Raw genomic sequence first — 22,900 nt, 5'->3', positions numbered from 1 at the left:
CTTCCAGAGAGCAAATGAGATGCCAGGTGCACAGGCAGCCTCCAGCACACCCTGTTTATGACAGGGCACTTTAGTTCACCTGACAGCCGCAGGGTTGGGGAGGCAGAGCTGGCTCCAGGCGGGACATGGTTGTTAAACGAGAACTGTAGGCATCTTCTGGGCTTCTCATAGATGTAACCTCCAGGCATGAAAATAACAAGGGTGTGGTTTCAGCAAGTACAACCCTCTTTCTCTCTAGGGTTTCTATTGATGGGAAGAGACCCGATGTCACCTGGGGGTGAGGCCTGTGTCTGCGCTGCCCCGGGTGCTACTGGTGATCAGTCCTGTTGTGTGATGGACTTGTAGCTTCAGCGTCCACTCGTGTCCATGTTGTTCCTCAGTGTCTCTCACTGAGTGACCCACAGCCACAGGTCCTGTGCCAATTGCCTCTGGGTAACTAGGGGTAGAGCGTGGCTTGTGCTTTCAAAGTGGGGGCCTTGCAGAGCCTACAAGGACAAGGGATCTGCGCTGGGCCCCACCCTGGCCTGGCCCCAGTGCTGCTGTGCTCAGCGTTGCCTCGGGGCGCTTTAGTCCTGTACTTTCACCTGGCTCTCAGGCTTCATAGCCAGGTTCACTTCTCCAGTGGGAGCCATGTGCTCTCCTGTGGGCATTTGATGGTTTCAAGTTTTTCTGCGTCATTCAGCTGTATTTTTTTTTTTGGTGGCTTAGTTCTTTGTTTGCTTTTTGTTTTATTAAGTTTTTTACTGTGAAAAATACAGGAAAGAAGAGCAGTGCAGCTTACCCCCACGAAGCTCCCCATGCATGGAGTAGTTCCTGATTTCACCGCACTGGCCTCACCTAGCTGTTTGCTTTTGTGAGTGATTTAAAAGGATGTTAAAAGGACCTGACAGTTTATTTCTGCCTCAGCATACTGCTCAAAAAACACAACGTAATAGAAGCAGCCACAAAAATTCTTGTCTCACTGAACAAAATTATTTTCCAAGCGTATCTGAAACCCAGACTACGTTTTCATTGTTCCAGAAAGATTTTATGTTATAAAAATACAGGCAGTTTGGTCTCACTGAGCTGCAACTCATCACAGGGGAGGTTTGCCCAGTCCACTAGCAGACACTAAGATGACTGTGGTGGCATTGAGGGCTGTCCGGTGGATGGCTGAGGGTTGGCAGTGGTGATGGGGCTGGATTTGGTCTGTTGCTTGGAGCACATGGTGACTTCAAGGGCTCTGAGAGGCAGGGGACCACGACTCAGGCCGGGAGATACCGCTCCAGGGCGACATGGCTGAGCACCAGTGTGGGCCCGAGCTCGCTCAGGAAGGCTCTTGTCCTCACCCGAGTACCCGCCTGGTCACAGGGGCAGTCCAAGGAACACGCAGTGTGTAGGTGTTGCTTGTTCTGTGATTGTAATTTTTACAAATGGATTGTTCAGTCTTTTGAGGGGCTCAGCCCATAGACTGCGCCATCTGCCCTCCATGCATGGGGGTGGGTGCACTGTCATCTTCTTTCTAGTGCTGCAGATTCAACCCAGAGCATGCCGGGCCTCTCCCCAGCCCTCTTCACGCTGCTGTCTTGAGGCGAGGTCTCCCCAAGTTGTCCAGGTGGCTGAACTTGCCATCCCCTTGCCTCAGCCTCCTAAGTAGCTCTGGTTTCCAAGTGTGCACGCCATGGCTGGCTCTGACTGTGGTATTCTTGGTGAACACTCTGTTTTTATGTTCTGTTTCTGTGAACTCATTAAAGAGCTACTTAAAATTACCACTAGAATTTCAAAAAGGTAAAATTGTGTGAGTCACATGGGCCAGAAGGTGCAGCTCTATGCCCTGGGCTCTGGGTTGAATCACAGCACTGCCGGAAGAAAACGCAGCAGGAAAACCCCAGAACATCATCTGACTGCTGACAAAGCTTTGCGTGTGTCTGTTTACTGTGACACTGGGTTTTGTGGAAAGCAGAGAAAAGCTAACACTCCAAAATCACACGTAATAATTTAAAATCGTTAGGGGGCTTTGTTCTAAAATTGATCATCTGTAACTTCCCCACTTGTGTTTATTTTTAGTGCTCCATATTTCGTGTTTATTCTTTGGTGTTCTCTATAAAAAACCAGAAGTAATGATCTCTTTGCTGTTGTTTAAGTCAGCATCATTTTTAGAGTTGAAAAAATTTTCTCGCAAAACTATGTTGTCTATTTTTATGTAATTCTTGTACATAAATAAAGCAATGACGTGGTAGGTACTGACAGGTTGATTCTGATGTAAACTATTCTTTGAATAGTTTGAAGAACTGAGATTGGGTTTCAGGAGCAGGAGTGTTTTTCAGGTCAGTTTTCCCTCCATGGAGAAGGCTAGGTCCTCTGATGGTAGTTGGTTTTCTAGCTCTTGGTTCTGCCTTGATTCAGATCCTTGTCTTGAGTACCTCCCTTCCCTTTTTGCTTGGTAATAGGAAGATATTTTATTTTTCAAGCATTAGATAATCTTCTATTTTTGTAAACTTTGGAACATTAGTCAGGAAAGAGTAGACAGGCATTCAGGGGCTTTTCAGTATGTCTGGCACTGTGACAAAAATATTTTTCTTGAGCCGGGCAAGGTGGTGCACTCCTATAATCCCAGCACTTGGGAGGCTGAGGCAGGAGGATCCTTGCTAGTTCAAGATCAGCCTGGGCTACTGAGTGAGCCCAAGGCCAGCCTGAATTGCATGGCAGGACCGTGTCTCAAAAAGACCAAAAGAAATTTTTTTCTTTTCCTCCGGAAGTGAGTGCTTACTGGGAGCTTTGGCCTGGCTTTGGGGTGCGGATGGAGACTGTTGTGTCCATGTAGCTCCATGAGTGAATGGTAGGGGTGCGTGTTTCTGCCTATGCTCTGTGGACTCACACAGTGCTGGGCACAGCCTTGCCCCCATTCCCAGAGCCAGGTCGAGGGAGCACTTTCTAGGTGAGCCTTCAAAAGCTGCCTTTGTAGGTGCTCAGGGACGGTGTGGTGTGGGGGATGTAGGTGAGAGGTGTGCTTGTGTAGTCCAGGTCTTTGCATGTGGTCCTAAGGCCCATCTTAAAACTACTTTGTGTTGGGAACTGGGAAGCTGGTGCCAGCTCAGATGGTGTTTCAGATGCTAATGCAGCCAGTCTGTGTTGTTGGAATGCCAAACCAACCCCACAGTGAGGCAGGGAGGTGGGAGTGACCTGAGCATGCAGGTGGGAAGATGCCGAGTCCCCAGATTGGTGCCCATCAGGTACCTGTCCTCATCGAGGTCTCTGTTCCTGGTGAGGCGTGGCTTCTGCCTCTGTGTGACAGGCAGTGCCAGGGCCAGGGCTGGTAGCAGAGGGATCCCCTGTGTGCCCACTTGCTTCCTAGTGAGGTAGCATGGCAGCTGTCATGACAAGGGTGTCCTTGAGGGTGCTCCTTGGGCAACCTACCCCTCCAGGCAGGCTACACCCCCCAGCCTGAAGGTGATAGCTGTGTACTTTCTCTCTAAGCTGTTCCGGCAGCGTCTCTGGGTCTGATTCTACTTCAGCTTCTCTCTCAGCTTGTGGGAGCTCTGGTAGGTGCCTTTGTGGGTGGCTTAGGACCCAGGGCTCTGTCTGAGCCTGCAGGTGTCCGCACCTCACTCTGGGCAGGTGTGGCTCTGCCATGTGAGGGCTGATGTGGTCCATGCATCCCTACAGAGGATGTGTGTAGAGGTCCCAATATGTGTCTAGCCCAAGGCTGGGAGCAGTTAGGCTGGCTTCCTGCCCTGCTGGTGCCAGCACACAGCTAGGAGAAGGTGGCAGAGATGAAATGGAGACCCAGGCAGCAAGTCTGGATGGAGGAACGGTGTGGTGACCTGGGGTCTTGGATGGCTGGTGGGGACTGGCTGGACAGGAAGAAGCCCTGAGGGGATGCTTTAGGTGATGGCTGGGTGGCATAGTGCAGACATTGGGGGTGGATGGGGGAGTGGAGAGGACTTCGTGTGGCCAGTTAGGGCCATTAGCCTTCAGACTAAGAGCAGGGGTGTCTTTAGGAGTGATGTCATCATTTAAGATTTTCTAAGGCACTGTGTTAATTTGGGAGGCTGAATGGTCCAGAGGAGAGGAGTGAGCAGGGCTCCAGGGCTAGGGGAGAGCAGGCTTGTGGTATAGCGGGCCCTGGCTGGGAGGTGGAAGGGCACTGTGCCTCGGGGCCTAGGTCTGCTGTGCTGGAGAAGAAGATGCATAGAAGATGGATAGATATCCATGCTTGCTTGCTTTCTGGTCATGGCCTCATAATTGAATTAGCTTCTCAAGTGCCTCAGGGCCCCAGGCCGTGGCCCTGGAGTTTAGAACCTGTCTGGTGCTAAACAGAATCTTCTTCTGTCCACAGCACTCCTGTGCCCATCTGAGGCCTCTGAGGCCACCTGCCAGCTGCTGCTGGTTTCCATGGTGTTCTGCCCTAGAGCCTGTTCTCCAGCCCCTTCCTCACCTTGCTGCCGCCTTTGTGCTGTCCTCCAGGGGGTGCCCTCTGGAGGCTGCTCCATGAGCCCTGGCTTCCCCAGCCAGCCTCTGTGGGTGCTCTCAGCAGTGGTGCTCCCAGGAAGTCCTCTCACAAGGACACAGAACCAAGGTGGCCTAGGATTATGCTTCCTGTGTGCCTATGGGTCCTCTGGTTCCCCTCTGTGTCTGGAGGTGGTGCGTGCATGAGCGTGTCTTCTCGCCCCCTATGGCATCCCTGGCTGTTGTGGAGCCCATGTCACGCTGGTCTTCCTGCAAGAGCCACTCTGTATTTTGAGAGTAACACCAAGATTGTCACTCTTCCCCTCATGCTGCTGCTCACCTGCTGTGACTGTGTGGGCATGCTGTCCCCAGGGGTGGTACTTAAGGAGAAAGGATCCCGGTGGAAGGGCAGAGAGACTGTGCTGGGACTCTCAGGGGCATGTGGAGCTGTGGGGTTCCTCTTGAATCTTTCCAGGAACCTGGATGTTCACCGTGCAGGCTCAGCGGTGTCCAGCTGTCCACTGCCTCTAATGCGGTTTTCCTTGGCTTCCTGGCTGCACCAGCTTATCTCATTGTGTGCTTAATTTGCTCCTGTGATAGACTCTTCCTGTCCCCACTGCCAGTTTTTATGTGCTGTTTTGTGATTTACAGTGGAAAAGAATGGTGTGTGAGGGCAGGGGGATGCCAGAAAGAGGCTGAGGAAGCGCCCTTTGCTCCCTCGTCTGAAGTCACACACGTGCGTTTCCTCTGATTCCATTCAGATCCTGTAGTATCTCAAGACTGATGGAGTAACTATTTTTTTGTGATTTATTTTTAGGTGACTCTGCCAGCGATGCAGGTAAGTGTGGCCGTGGTATGCTGGTGTGGTCCTGTGTGTGTGTGCAGACGTGAACGTGTGCCCACCCCATGCTGTGCACTGCACCACCGGTGACTGTGAGTGAGGGAAGTATAAGAGTTATGTTTCAAGTTTTAATCCTGAAAATGCTGCATTTCAGGATTTTTCACAGTAAGCTATGTTTCCAGCATTTAAATTCTGATTGTTTTTGTGACTTTCTGAAGTATAAGTTTTTTTTTTTTTTTTTTAAATAGAATAAATTCATCCTGGTTTGGGCTTGTGGCTTGCTTTTTGAGTAAAGCTTTTCATCAAGCTGGAGAAAGCTGTGTTTAGACTGCTAAAACAATGTGGCCATCACCAGTATAGAACATTTTTAAAACACAAAAAATATGAGGAAGAAAAAGCACTGGTAATTCCACTGCTTGTAATGTAGAGGAACATCTTAGCAGGACCCCAAAAGTTTCTGTGTGATTGTTAGATGTGTTACTGGGTGACACTGTTAGTTACAGTAGAACAGTGGCACTGTTTTACACAGAAGCTCCGTGTGTGACAGCCCTGTAGCTTCCTGTATCTGGTTGTCGCTGCTGTCAGCGGTGCTGCTGAGCATCTCACAGGTGGACGCTCATGCCTGTCCATGTTCGTTTCTCAGTGTATTTCCTGTAAGATAAATTGCTGAGCTGATGGACCTGCCTTTTACATTTTATTTCCCAAGTGACTGAACTGGTTTGTATTTGAGCATACCCATGTCCCCAGATCGTCATCATATTTAGAGAGCAGACAAGTTTTACCTTCTGTCTGCTCAATGCAGGGCACAGGTGGATGATGGGTGATGATGGATGAGAGAACAGCTCATTCATGTTTGCAGTTACATGATTGCTGCCTTTTCAAGTATTTGCATTTGCATTGGATATTGGAATTAACATTTATGTTTAAATCACTGACTCTATTTGTGTTAATATGGAATTAAACAGTAAAATATTGCTCATTTTCTCTGAATTGCTGACTGCATTGTTGCCTGTTTAGAAGGAGAAGCTGGGCCTAGACCTGGGCCTCCTGCCCCGGAGAAGTCTGCAGTGTCAGAGATCCCTGAAGTCCCCACTGAGCTTCCTTCTGGTGCCAGGTCTGTGTGGTGGCTTGCTGCATGGGCAGAGTGGTGGCACCTAGCTGTGAGGCTTTACACTGTACCATTCACTATTGATTCAGTGCTTGTGAAAAGTTATGAGGAATTATTTGTAAAAAGAAAGCAGGAAATGGCTGGGAATGGTAGCACACGCCAGTAATCCCAGCACTGTGGGAGGCTGAGGCAGGAGTATCTGAGGTTTGAGGCAATCTGGATAACTTAATGATTTACCAAGGCTCTGTTTCAAAATAAGTAACAGATTTTAAAAGGACTGGGAGTTAGCTCAGTGTGAAGGCCCAGGATTCAATCTCCAGTACTGCCAAAAAGCAATAAAACAAAAACAAAAAACAAAGAAAAAAACCCTAAACCCTACCTAGATAATCTTCCACATCTGGGTTTGTAAGTGTGTGGGGGGCATTGTGCAGACCCTGGGGCATGCACCGCTGTGGCTGAGTGGCCTTGAGTTTTGCCCATGGACATGGTGTACTGGTCAGGGCTTCCCAGCTCACCCGTGAATGGGAGTCAGTGCTGGCCTGGATCCACTCTGACGCATGCTCTGTGTTCTTCTTTTGTTGTCCCACGTCTGGTTTTAGGAGACCACCCCGGCCAGGCAGTGCAAGGCCAGCGCCTCCCCGGATCCGCCGACAGGAGAGTGTGGAGGTGTTAACGGTAGACAGGTGAGAGGGTGGTAGGCAGCGGGTGGGGGATGGATGAGGGCCCATGAGCCTGGGACTGAGGCCTGGGCCTATGCTGAGATGGGTGGGGTGCCCTGTGTGCCGGGAAAACTTGCTGTTGGGGAGAAGAGGAGGCAGTGTGTGTTTCTGATGGCGCACTGGAAAGGTGTGTCCGTATATAGGCGATTCAGTCCTGAAACACAGTGGGAGATGTTAGGCTCTATTCTTCTGCTCCCTTAGAAGGCGGCTGCAGGGGTGAGGAGGGCAGGCCCTTAGTATGGCCCAGAGCCTTCCTTCTACCCACGTCCCCTCTGGTGGTGGTGGTGCAGTGGTGGTTAAACTCCTCGCCGATAATGGCTGGATGAGAACTGCGCCAATGTGGCGTTTCTAACATCTTATCTTTTCTTCTTGCCCAGGATAGGGAGTGGTAAAACCGTGGCCAGCGTGATCATAGATTCCCAGGTTTCTGACAACGAGGAAGACGAGCATTTTGTGGTAGAAGCTGCCCCTCCACTCACTGAAATGTCGGAGATTGAAGTGGTTAGTTTGCCAGATGGTAGAGCGTCTAGTAATTCTGTTTGAACACACTGTTAGAATTCCAGCTTGTGGGGCTGTGTAGGCAGTTTCCCCGACTACACAGTTAGCTTTCTGCCTTCTTGGATTATGTTGTGCCTTTTTGGTGATGTACAGAAATGATTGCATTGTGTGAGTTCAGCCCCTGAGTCTTCTTTCTCCCTCCTGCTCCTTCTCAGGTGCCAGCAGCAGATCTAGAGGATGACGAGAAGCACGGTGAGTCCTGCCACCACATATGTGTGTGTTGCATGCGTGTGTTTGTGCACACATGTGTGACTCCTGCATAGCACTTTGGAAGTGTCTGATACCTGCGGTCGGGCTGAGAGCAGCTGTGTGGGGGCCCTGGGCTGTGCTGGGCTCTCCCCAACAGAGTGTGGTCCACGAGGGGTGCTGCTGCCCACCTCGGGCCCGGGAGGTACCATGGGGCTCAGAGAAGCACCAGGGTGCTTAACCTGGGGAGCTGCAGGCTGGCTCCCTGAGGTCCTGCCTAGGCCCTACTGCTGTGTCCAGTACAGCTTGTGGAACTCCAGAGGGAGGGCCGTGGGGTGAAGAAGACAGGGATGACTGCACAATGCCGGGGTCAGGTGCAGCCCACACTCCTGATGGGGGAAAGGAGCTGCCAGGAGCCACAGTTTATACGTCAGCACATGACTGAGTTCATGGAGAGCCCAAGGGAGGGCAGGATCTGGGACAGGAGGAAAATAATCTGTTAGCAGTGGCTTCATGGGGAGAAGAGGAAACTGTGTTACCTCAAGTGAAGGTCATGTCACCAAACTCATGAGAAGCAATGGCTTCTCGATACCTGAGGCATAGCAGCTTGGCTCCTGGTGCTTTTTCCACGTGGAGAAGGCAGTCGAGTCCATTGCTGCGTGGCAGCAGTGACTGCGGCGTGTGTGTTCTGAGTCCCCTTGTCCTGCTCCACTCCTCCCAGCCTTCATCCTGGAAGATCTCGGGTGCAGCTCTCTGGGTGGGGCCCTTTGGAAATAGCATAACTGAGCTCCTGGTGTCCACAAAAGGACAGTTCCTGGGCGTCATCAGGTGACCATTGTTCCTGTTGTTCGTGTCTTTGAATCATGCACTGGGTGTGCGCCAGGTCACTGTGCTGCAGTCAGCTGACCTGGTCGCCTATCACACTCACCCCAGTGGCCTGTGTGCGTGATGGCCGATCCCCAGGTCTGAGTCTCTCAGTCTGCTGCCTCCCCAAGTTCTCCTTCTCTCAGCCCTGTGCAGGAGCCCTACTCAGGCTCAGGCTGTCTGGCAGGCCATAGGTGGGCCCTGTCTCCAGGGTCCTGCAGATGCTACTTCCAGTGAAGGGGACAGGAAGGCATGCTCCCTTCCTCTGGTGCAGGCTTTGGGTACCCAGCTGCATGGCGGAGGCTGAGCCTGGACACGGACAGAGCTGTGCCTGGCTGTGAGGAAGTATACCCTGAACCCCTGCTTGGATTTGCAGCCAGATTCAGGGTTCAGGGGCTCTGTCCTCACCCTCTGGTCTTAAGTGTGGCCCCTCACCCTCGTGCCACAGTCCTGGCCCCAGCAGGGTCAGGTGTTGGAGTGCTTTGTCCCATGAGGCACTTGTGGTGAGACTAGTGGACTTCCTAGCGGGGACATGCAGGCAGTCACTGGGCTTGAAAGTTATGATAGAATTCTCCACTAGCCTGTGCCTCCCAGTGTGACAGTCTTAAGATTAATTTCCTTTTGGGTGTTTTCATTAATGTTTATAATTTTTTTTATTCATGTGAAACATTCATGTGGCTTTAAAGTCAGCACCAGAGAACAAGATGGGGAGTTTGGGGCTTTGACCTCTGTCTCTTCCACCTCATGTTCCGGTGCCCGCTGTAGGCAGCAGTAAAAATAATGGTGAGGATGTGTAAATATGTGTGTGTGTGCATTTATCACTACCCACCCTTGGCTCTGTCTTGCTTTTTGCTCTTTACTTGAAAGTCTGTGCTGACCTCTATTCCACTGCAATATTAAGTGGTAATTTTCATCCCTCTTCTTGGCTTCCTGGTCCTTCTCATGTGGCATCTCATCCTGATTGGTGCTTGGAAATCACATGCACACCCCAAGGCCTCCTGTGCGTTAAGCCCTCACTCTATCACTGAGCTACACAATCATTTTAAGAAAATGATTTACATATGATATTTGCCCTGCCAGTAATTGTAAAAGCAATTCAGTGTTTTGTCCCAATTTAAAAGCAGTATTAGCACTTAGAAACAGTTCAGAATTATATCTGTTTGCAATAGCTAGTGGTATTTTTGGGGTGCAGTCTACATTTCTCCTTAGTTTTTGGAAATAGGAAGTTTCTGTTTCCAATGCTTTCCATCTTTCAGACTGTTGATTTCCCTGGAATTTTGAAATTTTATTTATTTATTTTTATTTTTTGGTACGAGGGATTGAACTCAAGCTTGTCAGGTGGGCAGTTATGCCATTGAGCTAGATCCCCGGCCCCTTATTTTGAAGTTTTATAGTTAGTTTCTGCCATCACCTGTCGCACCCTTCTGTCACACACTGTTTTTATCAAACAGAGGTTATGGAACTGTTTCAGTCTGGAAGAGAGAGGATAAGGTCAGTGTTCTCACATCCTCCTACCTAGTTGGTCCGCATCTGGGGCTTAAAGGATAAGCTTTAACATAAAACCACTTATTTTCAACAGGTGGACTTGTGAAAAAGATTTTGGAGACAAAGAAGGATTATGAGAAGTTGCAGCTGGCCCCCAGAGCTGGAGAGAAGGTATGGAATGGTGTCCAAGCACGCTGGCCCTTCCTTCCGCAGTCATCTCCCACATTCACTCTTCAGAATGAGGAGTGACTCCGGTTGCATCACTGCCAGTGGTGCTCACCCTCACTGCTCCAGCGGGGAGGTTGGGCCCCTGCATCCAGTAGGTGATGACGGCACCTGCCTGGAGCTGAGTTCGGGGAGCTACAGGCCTGTTCCCTGCAGCTCCATCTGCCTGGAGCTGAGTGTAGGAGCCTGGGGCCTGTTCCCTGCCATTCCTCTTGACCAGAGCTGAGCAAGGGGAGCCTATTCCCTGTGGCTGCCGGCCCTGCCTCTGTGCACCAGCCCCTGTGTGCACAGTGGGGCAGTGACTGCAGAACCGCAGTTAGGAGTCTAGAGTCCGGTGTATAGGTTTGTGCTCCAGTTGTTCCTGCTCGTCCGTCTTCTTTGCAGCTCGTGATCAAGGCTGTTGGGTGGGACCTGTGGCTGTGCAGGGTGCACCCTCTGGCCCAGCGGTGTCCCTCAGCTGCTGCAGCCTGGTTTCTGTCGCAGTAGTTGTAAACAAGAAACATAAAATCTTGTAATTATTGTTAACGGAAGTTTCTTAGCTTTTTAAAGCATCAGTTAGAAAGAATTTTATACATGGGGGTGTGAGCAAATGTGCTTTTCCCCACCTGGACTGAAGATGATTTACTTTAATATAAACTGCCACAGTGTCCTGGTGCATCTGCAGAGGTGGCTCGAGGTCACCCCTGCAGGGAGCCTGTACCTGTTGGGGGCCAGCGGTGTCTGAGGACAGCTATACCCGGGTACTTCAGGAGCAGGAGGAGAAGCTCTTGGTGGTCTGTCACTGTGGCATTTTAGCTTGGCATAGTCCTTCCATGTCAATGAGCCATGGTCCTGGTGGGCCTGGGGACAGTCCAAGGCCTGGCTAACGTTGTGGGTTTCATGCTCCAACTGATGCTGTGGGCACCCTCAAAGTGCCCACTGGACTGGGTATCATAGCTCGTGTTTTGTTTGTGTATAGCACCCTCCTCTAGGTGGGAGGCTGAGGTTAGCATGCCCTGGGGCCGGGTTTGTGAGTTTCCTCTGCAGGATGTTCTCTGCTGGGGGATAGGAGATGTTTTCACTTGGTGAACATTTATTGCTTCCACAAAGTTCAGTTAATGTGTGCTCCATGACTCTGGGGTTTTCTTTAGAATTCTGATAAACATTAGAATTAAGTTTAACGTGTTGGTCTTAAGCTCTTTCAGTTAGATTTTCTTTTAAATAAAAGAACCCAAAATATAGAGAAGCGGTCAGGCACTCCTCACCCTGCCCCATCCCATCCTCCTAGTGTCTACGGGGACCTGGGCATGTGCCTGCCTCGTGCATGTGTCTTGTACACAGCGCATGGCCCTTGTGTGATCTGTGGCTGGGAGCTGTGCTCTCTGCAGGCTGCATGTGGTCAAGGTTCACTTATTTATTGTGTGTGGCTTCCCGGGGCCCAGAATTTGTGGAACCAGCACCCCGTGGCCGGAAGCTCTGCTGGATATGGGTTGGGGGGCAGAACCAGGTCACCAGATGTCCCTGCCCCAGCATGTGTTGAGTGTATGTGCATGTAGTGTGTGTCTGAGGAAGCATCTCATCCATAGTTTACACTCACATCATGAAGGTGTTTCATGTGCACCTGTATCCTTTGGGAAATACTCTTTCTATGGTGCAGTTTCCTTCTGCCACACTACGGCGGGGATGAGGTTTGAAGAGGACAGACCTCTGGTTAAGAGGCACTCTCATTTTGGTAGATCCTCTCTTCTGTTTTCAGTTTGTTAATTTCTGCTCGATTCCTTTTAATGTCTTTGGGTGTTTGCTTTTTCTAGCCCCTTATTTAGTTTTAGCTCTTGTCTTTTTAAGTGCAAATGTATTTAAGACTGTACATCTCCTTTGTAGCATGTTTCATCCTTGAATCTTAATTTCCTTGAATATTAAATTGACGAGATTTCCTTTGTGGTTTAGTTTCTGATCAGTTTTTTATTAGTTTGGTTTTGTTATTGTTTTCTGGATCCCTTGGGCTCCTCCTGCTTCAGCCTCCCCCTGGGGATCCCAGGCGTGGTGGCACCCCTGTCCCTGGGTCTTTTGTTTGTGTTTGTTTTTGGTAAACATCTCAAAGCCCTTTGCAAGGCTGGCCCAAGTAGGCTGTATTTTCAGTCCAGGATTCAGGGCCCGCTTGTTGATTTCATCAGGTCTTCTGTGTGAATAGACCAACACGCACGTATTAATGCTGATATTACGGCTTCTCTTCTGTCCTGTTCATAATTTCACATAGTAGGTGATTTCTCTGCTGGACACATTAACTGCCTTGCACTTTGTCTTGGAACTATTTTGAGGGAGTGGCTTTTCAGGGCTAAGGACATACATATTTGTAACCTGGGCACCCTGCCCCGGACTGTGTAGTTACCATGGGAGCAGAGCTGCTTCACACTGCAGGGCGGAAGGACTGGGACCCTGCACCGTAGACCAAATGTGTGCATCAGATGCTGTAAACATTTTCCCTATGATCCCGACTCTCAGGCTCTTTTCAACAGGAAACATAAACTTTGTTAAAGCTAAAAGATTAGCTTCTGCCAGCATTTTTCCCTCTTAATTCAGGTTTAAGACGGTTTTGAAAAATAAGCAAAAAAGCAGTTTTATTACAATGTTTATTATGCTGTTAAAATTCTTGCTTTCTAAAGCTTCGTAGATGGAGATGTGTTAGTCGGGGCCAACAGTTTCCAGGCCTTTCCGGTCCCTCCCTCGTCCTGATTTTCTAGTCTCAGTTTACTTTATCAACTCTTGTTTTCTGTTTGTTTTGTATCCATTCTAATTCAATGCAAATACCAGGTGTTTTTGCTCTTTCTTTTCATGTAAATTCTCTATTCTGAAGCAGGCTACTGGAGTCCAGTACTTGTTTCTGGAGATTTTCTGGAGATTTCTCTCTCTCTCTCCCTCTCCCTCTCCGTCTCCGTCTCGTCTCCGTCTCCGTCTGTCTCGTCTCCATCTGTCTCCGTCTCCGTCTCCATCTCTGTCTCTGTCTCTCTCCACTCCTGTAAAGTTTCTGTGATCGTCTTTCTTCTTCACCGAGTGGTTTGTGGATTGTGCGCTGTGTAGGTTGGACCACACCTGAGACCCCTGCAGCCAATTTCCTATTTCGTGTTTGGTAGTAAGAATTCAGCTCACTGCTGAGAGCAGCTCCATTTTACTTTGAGGATCTGATAGAGCTGCAAATTCTCACTTTGGCCACTAGGTGGTGAAATTTCATCACAAATGATTTCACTCTCAGAAAACTGCAGTTCAGAATCTCCAAGAGTTTACCTGACAAAAGTGTTTCACTTGGTCAGTTGGATTTGTGTTTTGCTAGGAATGTTATTTCCACTGAAATTTCTCTGAAAGAAATAAAAAGGGACTGATAGTATATCTTTGATGGGAAAGTAGCATTAGCTAACTGGAGAACCACTGAAATTGATTTTAATCAGGAAGAGTTAAGGGGGAGGTTTGTTAGGGTTTTTTGTTTTGTTTTGTTTTTTAAGGAGATAAAGTGATAGTTTCATATTCCAGTCACACTTGGTTTTTTTTTTTTTTTTTTTGTCTTTTAAGGAGATAAAGTGATAGTTTAATATTCCAAGTCACTTCCGAGCAGTATCTGGGGATTCAAAGTTTTGGATCGAAAGTTACTACCACATGATCTTGAGATGCCAAGAATGTCACTGAAAAGTGTTGTAGACATAGAGCGTGTTGTAGGCCACACAGATGGTCGGAAAGCCCCCAAAAGCGTGTTTTAAGCTTTGTGAAGACAGTTACGAGGAGATAACTCTTTCTTTAGAGTTCATGAGGGGCAAGAGATCAGGTTACTTCACTTGAGAAAAACATACATGCCTGTATACAGAAAGTCTGAAAATAAGTAGCTGTAACTCACTCGTACTTTCAGATTGAAGTGAGTCATCATCTCCTGCTGTGAATGGTCATTCGATGAATACAACTGCTGACTTCACCCAAGGTCAGCTTGGAATCGGACCCAGAAGTTTGTCCGTGTAGACGAGGAACCCACAGCGGCCTTGTCCAGGGCTGTAGCGAGTTTGTGTGGCAGGGTGTGTCCTGCAGGAGTGAGGGTTCTGTCCCAGTGGCTTGAAGAGACTTTAGAAGGTTCAATGAGGGGCCGGGGGTATTGCTCAGCAGCATAAGCGCCTGTCTGGCAAGCGCAAGGTCCTGAGTTTGATCCTTGGTGCCAAAAAACCCACAAATGGCCCAGTGAAGATTGTGAAACTGTTACAGAAGCTGCCCCGAAAGGGTCCTATGCCATGGCTCATTCTGCCTCTGTGGGTTATGACCCTGACCTTGACTGTGACCTTGTCGTGTGTGTGGGCTGCTGCCTCTTGGAGTCCCCTCCCGGGTTCCCCAGCTCCTGGGTCAGGCTGCTGAGATCTCTGAGTCCGTGACCCTCTGGGCTTCAGGCCAGGGCAGCCCGATTGGGGCCCGGGCCCCTTGCCCATGCTCTACTTGGCCTCTGGAAGGTTGGTGGCTTCGGGTCAGGATGGGTGGGACCCGAAGCCCTGCTTGTTGGGCTTCTCAGTAAACACAGGAAGTCCCTCCACGCTGTGCTCCTTTTCCGAGCAGATTGTTTTGTCCTTTTTAAAGTGAGGCAGGAACGTGTTCACTTTCTCCTTCAGCTCTGTCTTGCAGTTGCCACTGCCAACTGCGTCTGCTCCCCGAAGCTGGGGTGGGGGAGCTGGGGTGGGAGGCTGGGCCAGGCTGGGGTACAGATGCCCCAGGACTGTTACAGGGAAGAAAGTGGAACTTTCTAGGGTTCAGGTGCTGTGATTTCCTATTTGCGGCCATGGTGCATAGATAACTTTTCATACTGAAATAGCATCAAGGTTTTCTGATTAAAAGTCTCCAAATGGTTCTTTCTGGCCCGTACACCCACCCACATTGTGTCGCGCCCCCCCCCCCCCTTAGAATAATAAAACCTCCTGATGACACTTACGTTATACCCAGAGGCTGGGACCAACGCACACTCAGTGAAAGGCTTGTATTTTGTCAAGCCTTACTCTATGTAAGCCTAAAACTTTGGGAAATATTGTTAAATCTCTTAAGGGAAAAAGAGCAGATGTTAAAGTGGAAATTGATTATTTTAGACATTTATTAATAATTCATAAATTGTACTATCATCACAGTCTTCCACGGTGCTCCATGTTACAAACAGGATTTAGCCTAAAGGTTCATGAGGTCAGTAGTGTTTGCGATTTAGAGGCCATTTTGTACATTTCTTGGTTTTGGTCCTGAGTGGCTTTCCAGGTAATGTAGCGAAGCTTTTCCTGTGGAGAAGGGCAAGTTTGCATTGGAGGGACAGAAGGTAAGCCCTGTAATGGCTACGTCTGAATGAAGCAAATTGAGTGAGTGCCTCCTTCGCATTTTAAAGGTAACTTTAAAGGAAAACAGATTGAAAAGCAGGTAAAACCCTTCAGGGCCTGAAAAGCACTGTTGGGAACTGAGGTTGTTCTTCATTGAGCCGTGATGTCACATTCTAGGAGTGGCTGGGTGGGGTGTCTGCCCACTCAGGGCCGTCTTGCTCTGCTCCTCGCTGGGGGCTTCTGGCATCCAGTTACCTGGGACATGTGGCCCAGTTTTATGTCTCTTTCATCCTGATGCAGTGTGTCACAGGCCTTGGCCCGCATGGTGTTCAGAGGCTAGGCTGCCTCCACATGGGTCTGCCTGTCGAGTCCTTGTGTTGAGAGTTGGTTTGTACTGGGGCGGGAGGCACCCAGGGCACCGTGCAGTGGAGTGGGAATCACCCAGGGTGCTGTTGGCTTCCCTTCATTATGACTGCTGGCATTTGTGTTGGTGGGGCTTGGAGCAGTGTGACTTCCTCGCTTCATTAAGGTTCGCTGCCACTTCCTGTCCTGTGTGCTGTGACTTCTGGTGGTCTCCGGGGGTGGCAGCCTCCTCCTGTCTGAATCAGATGCTGGGATGGTCCTGATGTGGCCACAGAGCTCCTTCACTCAGGCTGCTGTGTCCTTGCCGCTGTTCACATTGAGGGACCTCTTCGTGTTCTTTCTGGCTTCCTCGAAGCCCTGTTGCTCTGTGCCTTGTGCGTGCAGTTATGGGTGGAGATAGCTGCGGTCCCTCCTCTGGCTTTGCTTCCCCCGGATTCCGTGTCATTCTGGCTTCTCGTCTGCCTCTCAGGTTCACACACTATGTTGCAGTGCGAGGTGACTGGACTTTGCCTGGTCCTGCCAGCTGCTCTGCTTGGCGTCCCCTCCTGCTCCACCACGGTTGGAACCTCAGTCTGCAGAGGAGAGCGAGGTGATGGCACCCAGGCTTTTCCTCCTTGGCTGCAACTTTCCCCAGCTAGAAACGGCCACCGTGTTCATTCTCGTTTTTGTTTTATAGTTGTTTGCTAGGCTTGTTCCATTCTGGCCAGAACCAACTTGGTAGAGTTTATTTTTTAACATGTTCACGGTGGGGCCCTAATTGGTACAGTCCATTTCTCGGTGGCTGGAACCGCCAGTGGTACCTGCGGGACTGTCCCATGCCTGAGTGTCCCATTTGTGTCATCGATGGAACAGGTCTCCCGAGGGACAGTGCTGCAGGAGCCTATGGTGGCTCAGGCTGGCTGGAACATGTGAAAAATGTTATGGACCCTAAAGATCTGTGGCTGGAGTGGGTTTAGAGACTCTGCTGAATGAAAGGTGAAGCCGTTTCAGCAAGTTACACTTCATTGCTACTGGTCACTGTTTTCTAAAACTTCTTGGAACTTAACAGTGAAACTGAAAGTGTCCTGGGTTAAAAGCTCTATTCCTGTCAGATTACTATGTTTGTCTTTCTCCTTTGTCTTTTCTTCTGTGTTCACACTGCCACGCCCAGGAAAGTCAGCTGCTTTGATTTAAAGTTCAGACCTGTGGGCTGGGGATATAGCTCAGCAGCACAGCGCCTGCCTGGCAAGCGTGAGGCCCTGAGTTTGATTCCTGGTACCAGTAAATAAATAAATAAGTAAAGTTAAGATCCATCACGTGGCCTCCTTTAAGTTACTTAGCTGGCGTTTACTCTTGAGCCAAGCAGAGTCACCAGTGTATGCATTTTCCCTTGAACATGGTGGATTGACTGAAACTCAGCGTCCATGGTAACTGAAGACTTGCAGTGACCGAGGATGGGGAAGGTACTTCCTTCCCACACGGGAGGGGCACATCTGTCCACTGGTCCCTGTCCCAGACACAGGCAAGTGGCCAGCAGAGCTGCTCAAGGTCTGAGTACCAGGGTGAGAGCATGGCTCTGTCTGGAGGCTGTGGGCTACTGCCAGAGGAAGCAAGTTTCATTCTGGAAAGGGGTGTCCAGGGTCCTCATGGGCAAGGGTGATAAGAGCCAGGCAAACCAACCGAAAGTACCTGCGGTGGGGAGAAGTGGGTAAGAGGCCCGAGGTGGCTCAAACCCACCAGAGTCAGTGCTGTTCCCGAGTGTCGCTGGTGGCTGCTTGGACACAGCGTGAATGAAGCCCCCTCAGGCTTTGTGAAGAGACTCACAGTAACTGCTGAGAAGCCCCAGGATGTCAAGAAACAGAAAACTCTGAAAAGAGCCTACGGAGCTCAGTGTGTATCGCAGGGACCTTGTTTTCTTCTGGTTAACTTACAAGTGTACTGTGGTGCCATGAAGCACTGGCGGGTATTTGAGAAGTTGGGAATAATTTGAGTTCATCCAGAGAGTAAGCATATGCATGGGGGCTCGCCTTGGATGTGCTGGTCTAGGCAGCAGTGTGTCCTCCCAGCATGCAGCACTGTGTTCGACAACGCTGGCCGCAGCTGGAATGCGAGTTCCACGTCCCTGGTGCCTGGTGTCAGTGCAGGGCTGAGCTCTGGGTGACACAGAGAGACAGGACATGATCAGTTTCCCCTTAGCGTTTCGGGGTGGGCCCAAGAATTCCCATCTGCAGGAGGAAAGCATGCAGGTATTTACAGGCACATGGGAAGACCCAAAGGCTGTGGAGCTGAGCCCTGAGTATGGAGTCACGTGGGAGAAGCAGCTGTGGGAAAGTGGGCAGAGGAAGGCACCTGGTACTGTGGCCTAGTTGTCCACAGCCATTTCTCTCGGCCTGGCCTCACCATCTCTGGTGACAGAAGTCCTTCCTGCTGGTACAGGGAGGGCTTTGAGGAAGACGGGAGGTTAAGGCACTCCTTTGCACCTGCTATTCATAAGTGCTGTGAGCTCCCTACTGTCCCCTAACCCAGGTGCGATATCCTGGAGTGTCGTGACCCTTGCTGGCCAGCAGAGAGTGACCTGCAGGCTCATCTCTGTCTTGTGCTTTCTGCTGCTGTGCCAGCCTAGGAACTTGCCTGGCACCATGCTGAGCTGGATTATGCCACATCCATGGAATTCTTTTTCCCTGCTTTTATTTACTTTTCATTAGGCCTTACAGGAAGGCTGCTTCATAATTTGGCACAAACACACTGCTGTTTCCAAGGCCTGAGTTCCTTTTCCCAGATTGCCCGGTTTTGTTTAGTTTGTCCCTTGTATCCCAGCTACTCAGGAGGCTGAGGCAGGAAGATTGCAATTTGCATTTAAGGCTGGCATAGGCAACTTTTAGCAAGGCCCTATTGATCTCAGAATAGGAATTTATGAAAGGGCTGGGGATATGGCTCAGTGCCTGGCACGCAAAAGGCCCTGTGTTTAATCAGTCTTCACTGCTGTAAAAGGGGAAAAAAACACGTAAATTTCTAAAACCATTTTAGAAAGTAGTTTGGTGCTATGTGGTAAAGTTGGAGGTTGCTCAGAGTTGTGTGTTTTGTAGTAGCCCCAGATGAGGAAATAACCTAGACATCCACCAGCAGGAGCCTGGATAGATGAATGGTGGTGATTCGCTCACATGTGAACCATCAGTTCAGAGACAGAATCCACATAACGCAGCTGCCTTGTAAGCAAAGCACTGGTGGGAGAGGCAGGCGCAGGGGGCTGGGCTTGTGATTCCCCTGGGCTAGAGGAGCAAGCTGGCAGTGTTGCCCAGTGTGGACTTGGGACTGGGCCACGTGGGGACGGGGTATGGTGACCCCAGGGAGGGGCTTTCCAGCTCAGGTGACATCTGCAGGTGTCTACTTCTGTGTGTGTGTGGGTGAGAAACAGTGTGTTTATGTTTCGTGTGCTAAGAGGTGAAAGTGTTTAATCAGAGGCTGTCTTGTTAGTGTGCGAGAGGTCTGGTTTGACCTGGGTAGAGATGAACTCATGATCCGTGAGGATGTTGGTAATGGAGTGTTTCCGGATGAAGAGGACCCTTGGAATAATTATTGTTGGCCCGAGCTGTGTTTTCTAATGTGAAAGCAGGAATTCTCTGTTTATGAAGAAAAATGAGCTTTTCACAGCTTGTATATAAATCAATTGCTGAGGTCCTGGGAGAGTGTGTCACTTCGAGCCCATACTCATTGATTTATTACCGACCGTCTGTTGTCCTCCTGTTAATCAGCCTTTTGTTTATTGGGTTTGCTGAATGTAGGGCAGAGCCATGCACTGGAGTGTGGAGACCTGGTGATCGGTGGGCAGCAGCCGCAGAGCCCCGGGTCTTGGTGGTGGGCCCCCCATCCCGGGGCTGGCTGCTGCTTGGAGAGGCTCTGCTCCCATGCATAAGGCTTCTAAGATGCTCTTTTGGAGTATAGTCAGCTCTTCTCTGAAGCACAGCAGTTAAAATTTATGCAAGCAAATCTGTAAGGTGGATAATGTCTATATGACTGATAATAAAAATACGGGTAAATTTAAAAATCACTAAGCATGAAGGCTCAGATTTCTAGGGTCAAGTATGTGTAGGCAGAGGCAAGTGATGTTCAGTCTCAGAGGGGAGTGATGGTTCACTGAGACATCTCAGAGGCATTTTGAGAAAGTGTATGTGTCTGTGTGTGCAGCATGTGTGTGCACAGTGGCATCTCTGAAGGTGTCTGTGAGCGGCATGTGTGGTATGCGCAGGCGTGAGTCCTGTGGCTAGGCCCAAGCCGGCCGTTACAGAGGCCCCTCAGTGAAGGGCCACTGTGTCAGCATCAACCACCTCTGGGCAAAGGAGGTTAGGGAGGGGTTTCCTGCACCTGGAGCCAGCCTTGTGCTGCCAGTACGGCCAGGTGGGCAGGTGTTCCCTGTGCTCATCGTCGTGGGTCCTTCGGGAGGGGGAAGCAAGTATTCATTCATAGCAGGGTTACCTGTGTTTGTACAGTGGAGACGGGGAGGAGCTGTGCCCTGAGGATGAAGGGCTTGTCCACCTACTGCAGCTGGATGGAGCAGGTCTTCTGCATACACGTTTATTAGTGTACAAAGAATCCCCCCGATGCACCTGACCTGGCTCTTGGGGGCCCCTTATCTGCTCTGGGAGATGCCTTTGTGACACTGGTGAACGGCTCCCGAGTATGAGATGTTCATCTTCCCCACCGAGCCTCCCCACGGGTGTCACCGGGTCCACATTGCTGTGGGGAAGCTGAGGCACAGGGCTGTGGGGCCCTTGGACCACCGTGTCGCAGATGCTGCAGGCCATGTTTTGTGGGAGAACAGATTTTCAGCATCTTTGCTCTTTGTTTCCAAGGATTAACACTTCATGTGATTGATTCCTGTGTGTCGGGCAGTCTCAGGTTGTGTTACCCACATGGGCATTTGTGCAAACAGGGCTGTGTTGCTCTGGAAGGCTGCTGATGTGTCCCTCTGTTGCCAGAGGGCTTGGCCACCTGACTGGCTGCCACCTGATAGGCTGTCTCCACCCTGCCCTGTAGTTTAGGTGAGGACTTGAAAACGCTAGAATTCTAATGTTTCCCAACAATGAGTTCCCGAGACTTTAAGACGACAATGAAAATCTCTCCAGCTGTCACAATCCCAGCCCAAGGGCCTTTTAAATTCTTAATATCTTAAAGTACAATTTTGGACTTTAGGATTAGAGTTCAGGTCCTGCCTGGTTCTGCAGTGTAGAAGCTTGAAAGAGTTCCAGTAACTAGAAGCACAGGGGCTGTGCTTGGGCGCTCTGAGTCCCTTCCGAATTGCAGCCCCAGCTGCAGACACTGCCAAGGATTACTCTCCCACGTGAGCCCACCTGGAGCTCCTGTGTTAGAGGGACCATGGTGCCAAACCAAGGGTCTGCATATACATTTGTCATCTGAGTCAGTGAAAGATTTACTAATTTGTATTTATTAAGATATCCCCATGGGAGTAGTTTATGATTGAATTTAATTTGTTGTAGTCATTTAGCATATTAATTTCAAGGCATTTATACAATCAGGACTGCTGGCACACACCTATAACCCCAACTACCAAAAAGCTGAGGCAGGAGCATCACAAGTTCGAGGCCAGACAAGAGAGCTCAGTGAGACCTTGTCTCAAACTCTATAAAGAAATAGGTGTGTGTGTGTGTGTGTGTGTGTGTGTGTGTATGTATGTGTGTGTGTGTGTGTGTGTGTGTCGGGATCTGTGGAGTGTAACTCAGTGGTAGAGCCCCCCAGGGATCAATCTGCAGTACCTCAAAAAAAAAAAAAAAAAAAAAAAAAAAGACAAACCAAACCCAAGGGCATTTCATAGTCATTCCCTCTTTTAAAGCATGCATTTTATTTTGAGGTAACTGTGCAGGGCCAGGCACCACTTTGCCAGTCCCTGGGAAAGTGTCCAGGCTGTCAACTCTGTGCTTGAGGTGACCGTAAGTTCTGGTCATTGGACTTTCCAGACCCTGTGTCCTCTGAGAGGGAGGCCCGGACCAGCATGCTTGTCCTGCCTCGCGACTGAGGGCGCGTCTTTCTCTTCCTGGCTTTCGGCTGCAGGAGAAGTCACTTGTCTTCGAGTCAGCGTGGAAGAAGGAGAAGGACATAGTTTGCAAGGAGATCGAGAAGCTGCGTGCATCCATCCAGACCCTGTGCAAGAGCACGCTGCCGCTGGGGAAGATCATGGACTACCTGCAGGAGGACGCGGACGCCATGCAGCACGAGCTGCAGCTATGGCGCAGCGAGAACCGGCAGCACGCAGAAGCGCTGCAGAAGGAGCAGAGGTGGGTCCGTGGGGAGTGGTGGTGGGACGCGTGGGAGACGGGCGTGGGGGGCTGCAGGCGGCAGCGGCGCAGGGGAAGCCCCGCAGAGCACCGCCCTCGGCCCTCTCTCCAGTCCCCTCTATGGGGAGAATGGATGGCTGTCCCTCATCCGCTGCAGTCCTGTGCGCATGCGCCATCCCTGCAGCTCTGTAACTGGTCAGGCTTTGGAAGTATTTTCATGTTTACTGTAGAGGAAATGCTGATAAGCCCATCTAACACTGCAGCTTCAAACAAACATACAGCCACTAAAGAGGGTAACTTATCTGAGGCAAGTGTTTGATATCCTATGTTCATAGTTATTTGATCTGTAACTGTGTAACCATATCAACTCTTTTATTTTTTATTTTTTCATTTTTATTTTTTTTTTTTTACCATATCATTAAGTGTTTAAAGTCCCTTAAAATGTAAAATGGACAACCTGAAGGAAGCTAGGAAATTACCAGGAACTCACTGGTGCCTAGTGATCACTGGGTTTAAGTGGTAGGGAAAATCGTGCCGGGCGTTCCCTGCAACAGGTA

At 49.9% G+C, this 22,900-nt stretch overlaps 1 protein-coding gene across 3 annotated transcripts in view; it reads left to right on the top strand.

Annotated features, from left to right (window-relative positions):
* Traf3ip1 (TRAF3 interacting protein 1) overlaps window positions 1-22,900 on the top strand; it is a 36,370-nt gene that overhangs the window by 11,384 nt on the left and 2,086 nt on the right. For all 3 annotated transcript variants that reach the window (XM_003474571.4, XM_023566901.2, XM_063237024.1), the window contains 7 exons: window positions 5,246-5,266; window positions 6,287-6,383; window positions 6,977-7,060; window positions 7,474-7,597; window positions 7,810-7,846; window positions 10,284-10,360; window positions 22,120-22,343. In XM_003474571.4, coding sequence (XP_003474619.1) covers window positions 5,246-5,266; window positions 6,287-6,383; window positions 6,977-7,060; window positions 7,474-7,597; window positions 7,810-7,846; window positions 10,284-10,360; window positions 22,120-22,343 — 664 coding nt within the window. The remainder of the gene's footprint in view (window positions 1-5,245; window positions 5,267-6,286; window positions 6,384-6,976; window positions 7,061-7,473; window positions 7,598-7,809; window positions 7,847-10,283; window positions 10,361-22,119; window positions 22,344-22,900) is intronic.

The sequence above is a fragment of the Cavia porcellus genome, unplaced genomic scaffold, assembly GCF_034190915.1.
Source record: "Cavia porcellus strain 051 isolate PalLab524CR breed Dunkin Hartley unplaced genomic scaffold, mCavPor4.1 scaffold_26, whole genome shotgun sequence".
Lineage (NCBI taxonomy): Eukaryota > Metazoa > Chordata > Mammalia > Rodentia > Caviidae > Cavia > Cavia porcellus.
The sequence above is the reverse complement of the archived record's forward strand: the minus strand, read 5'-3'. Positions and strand labels throughout refer to the sequence as shown.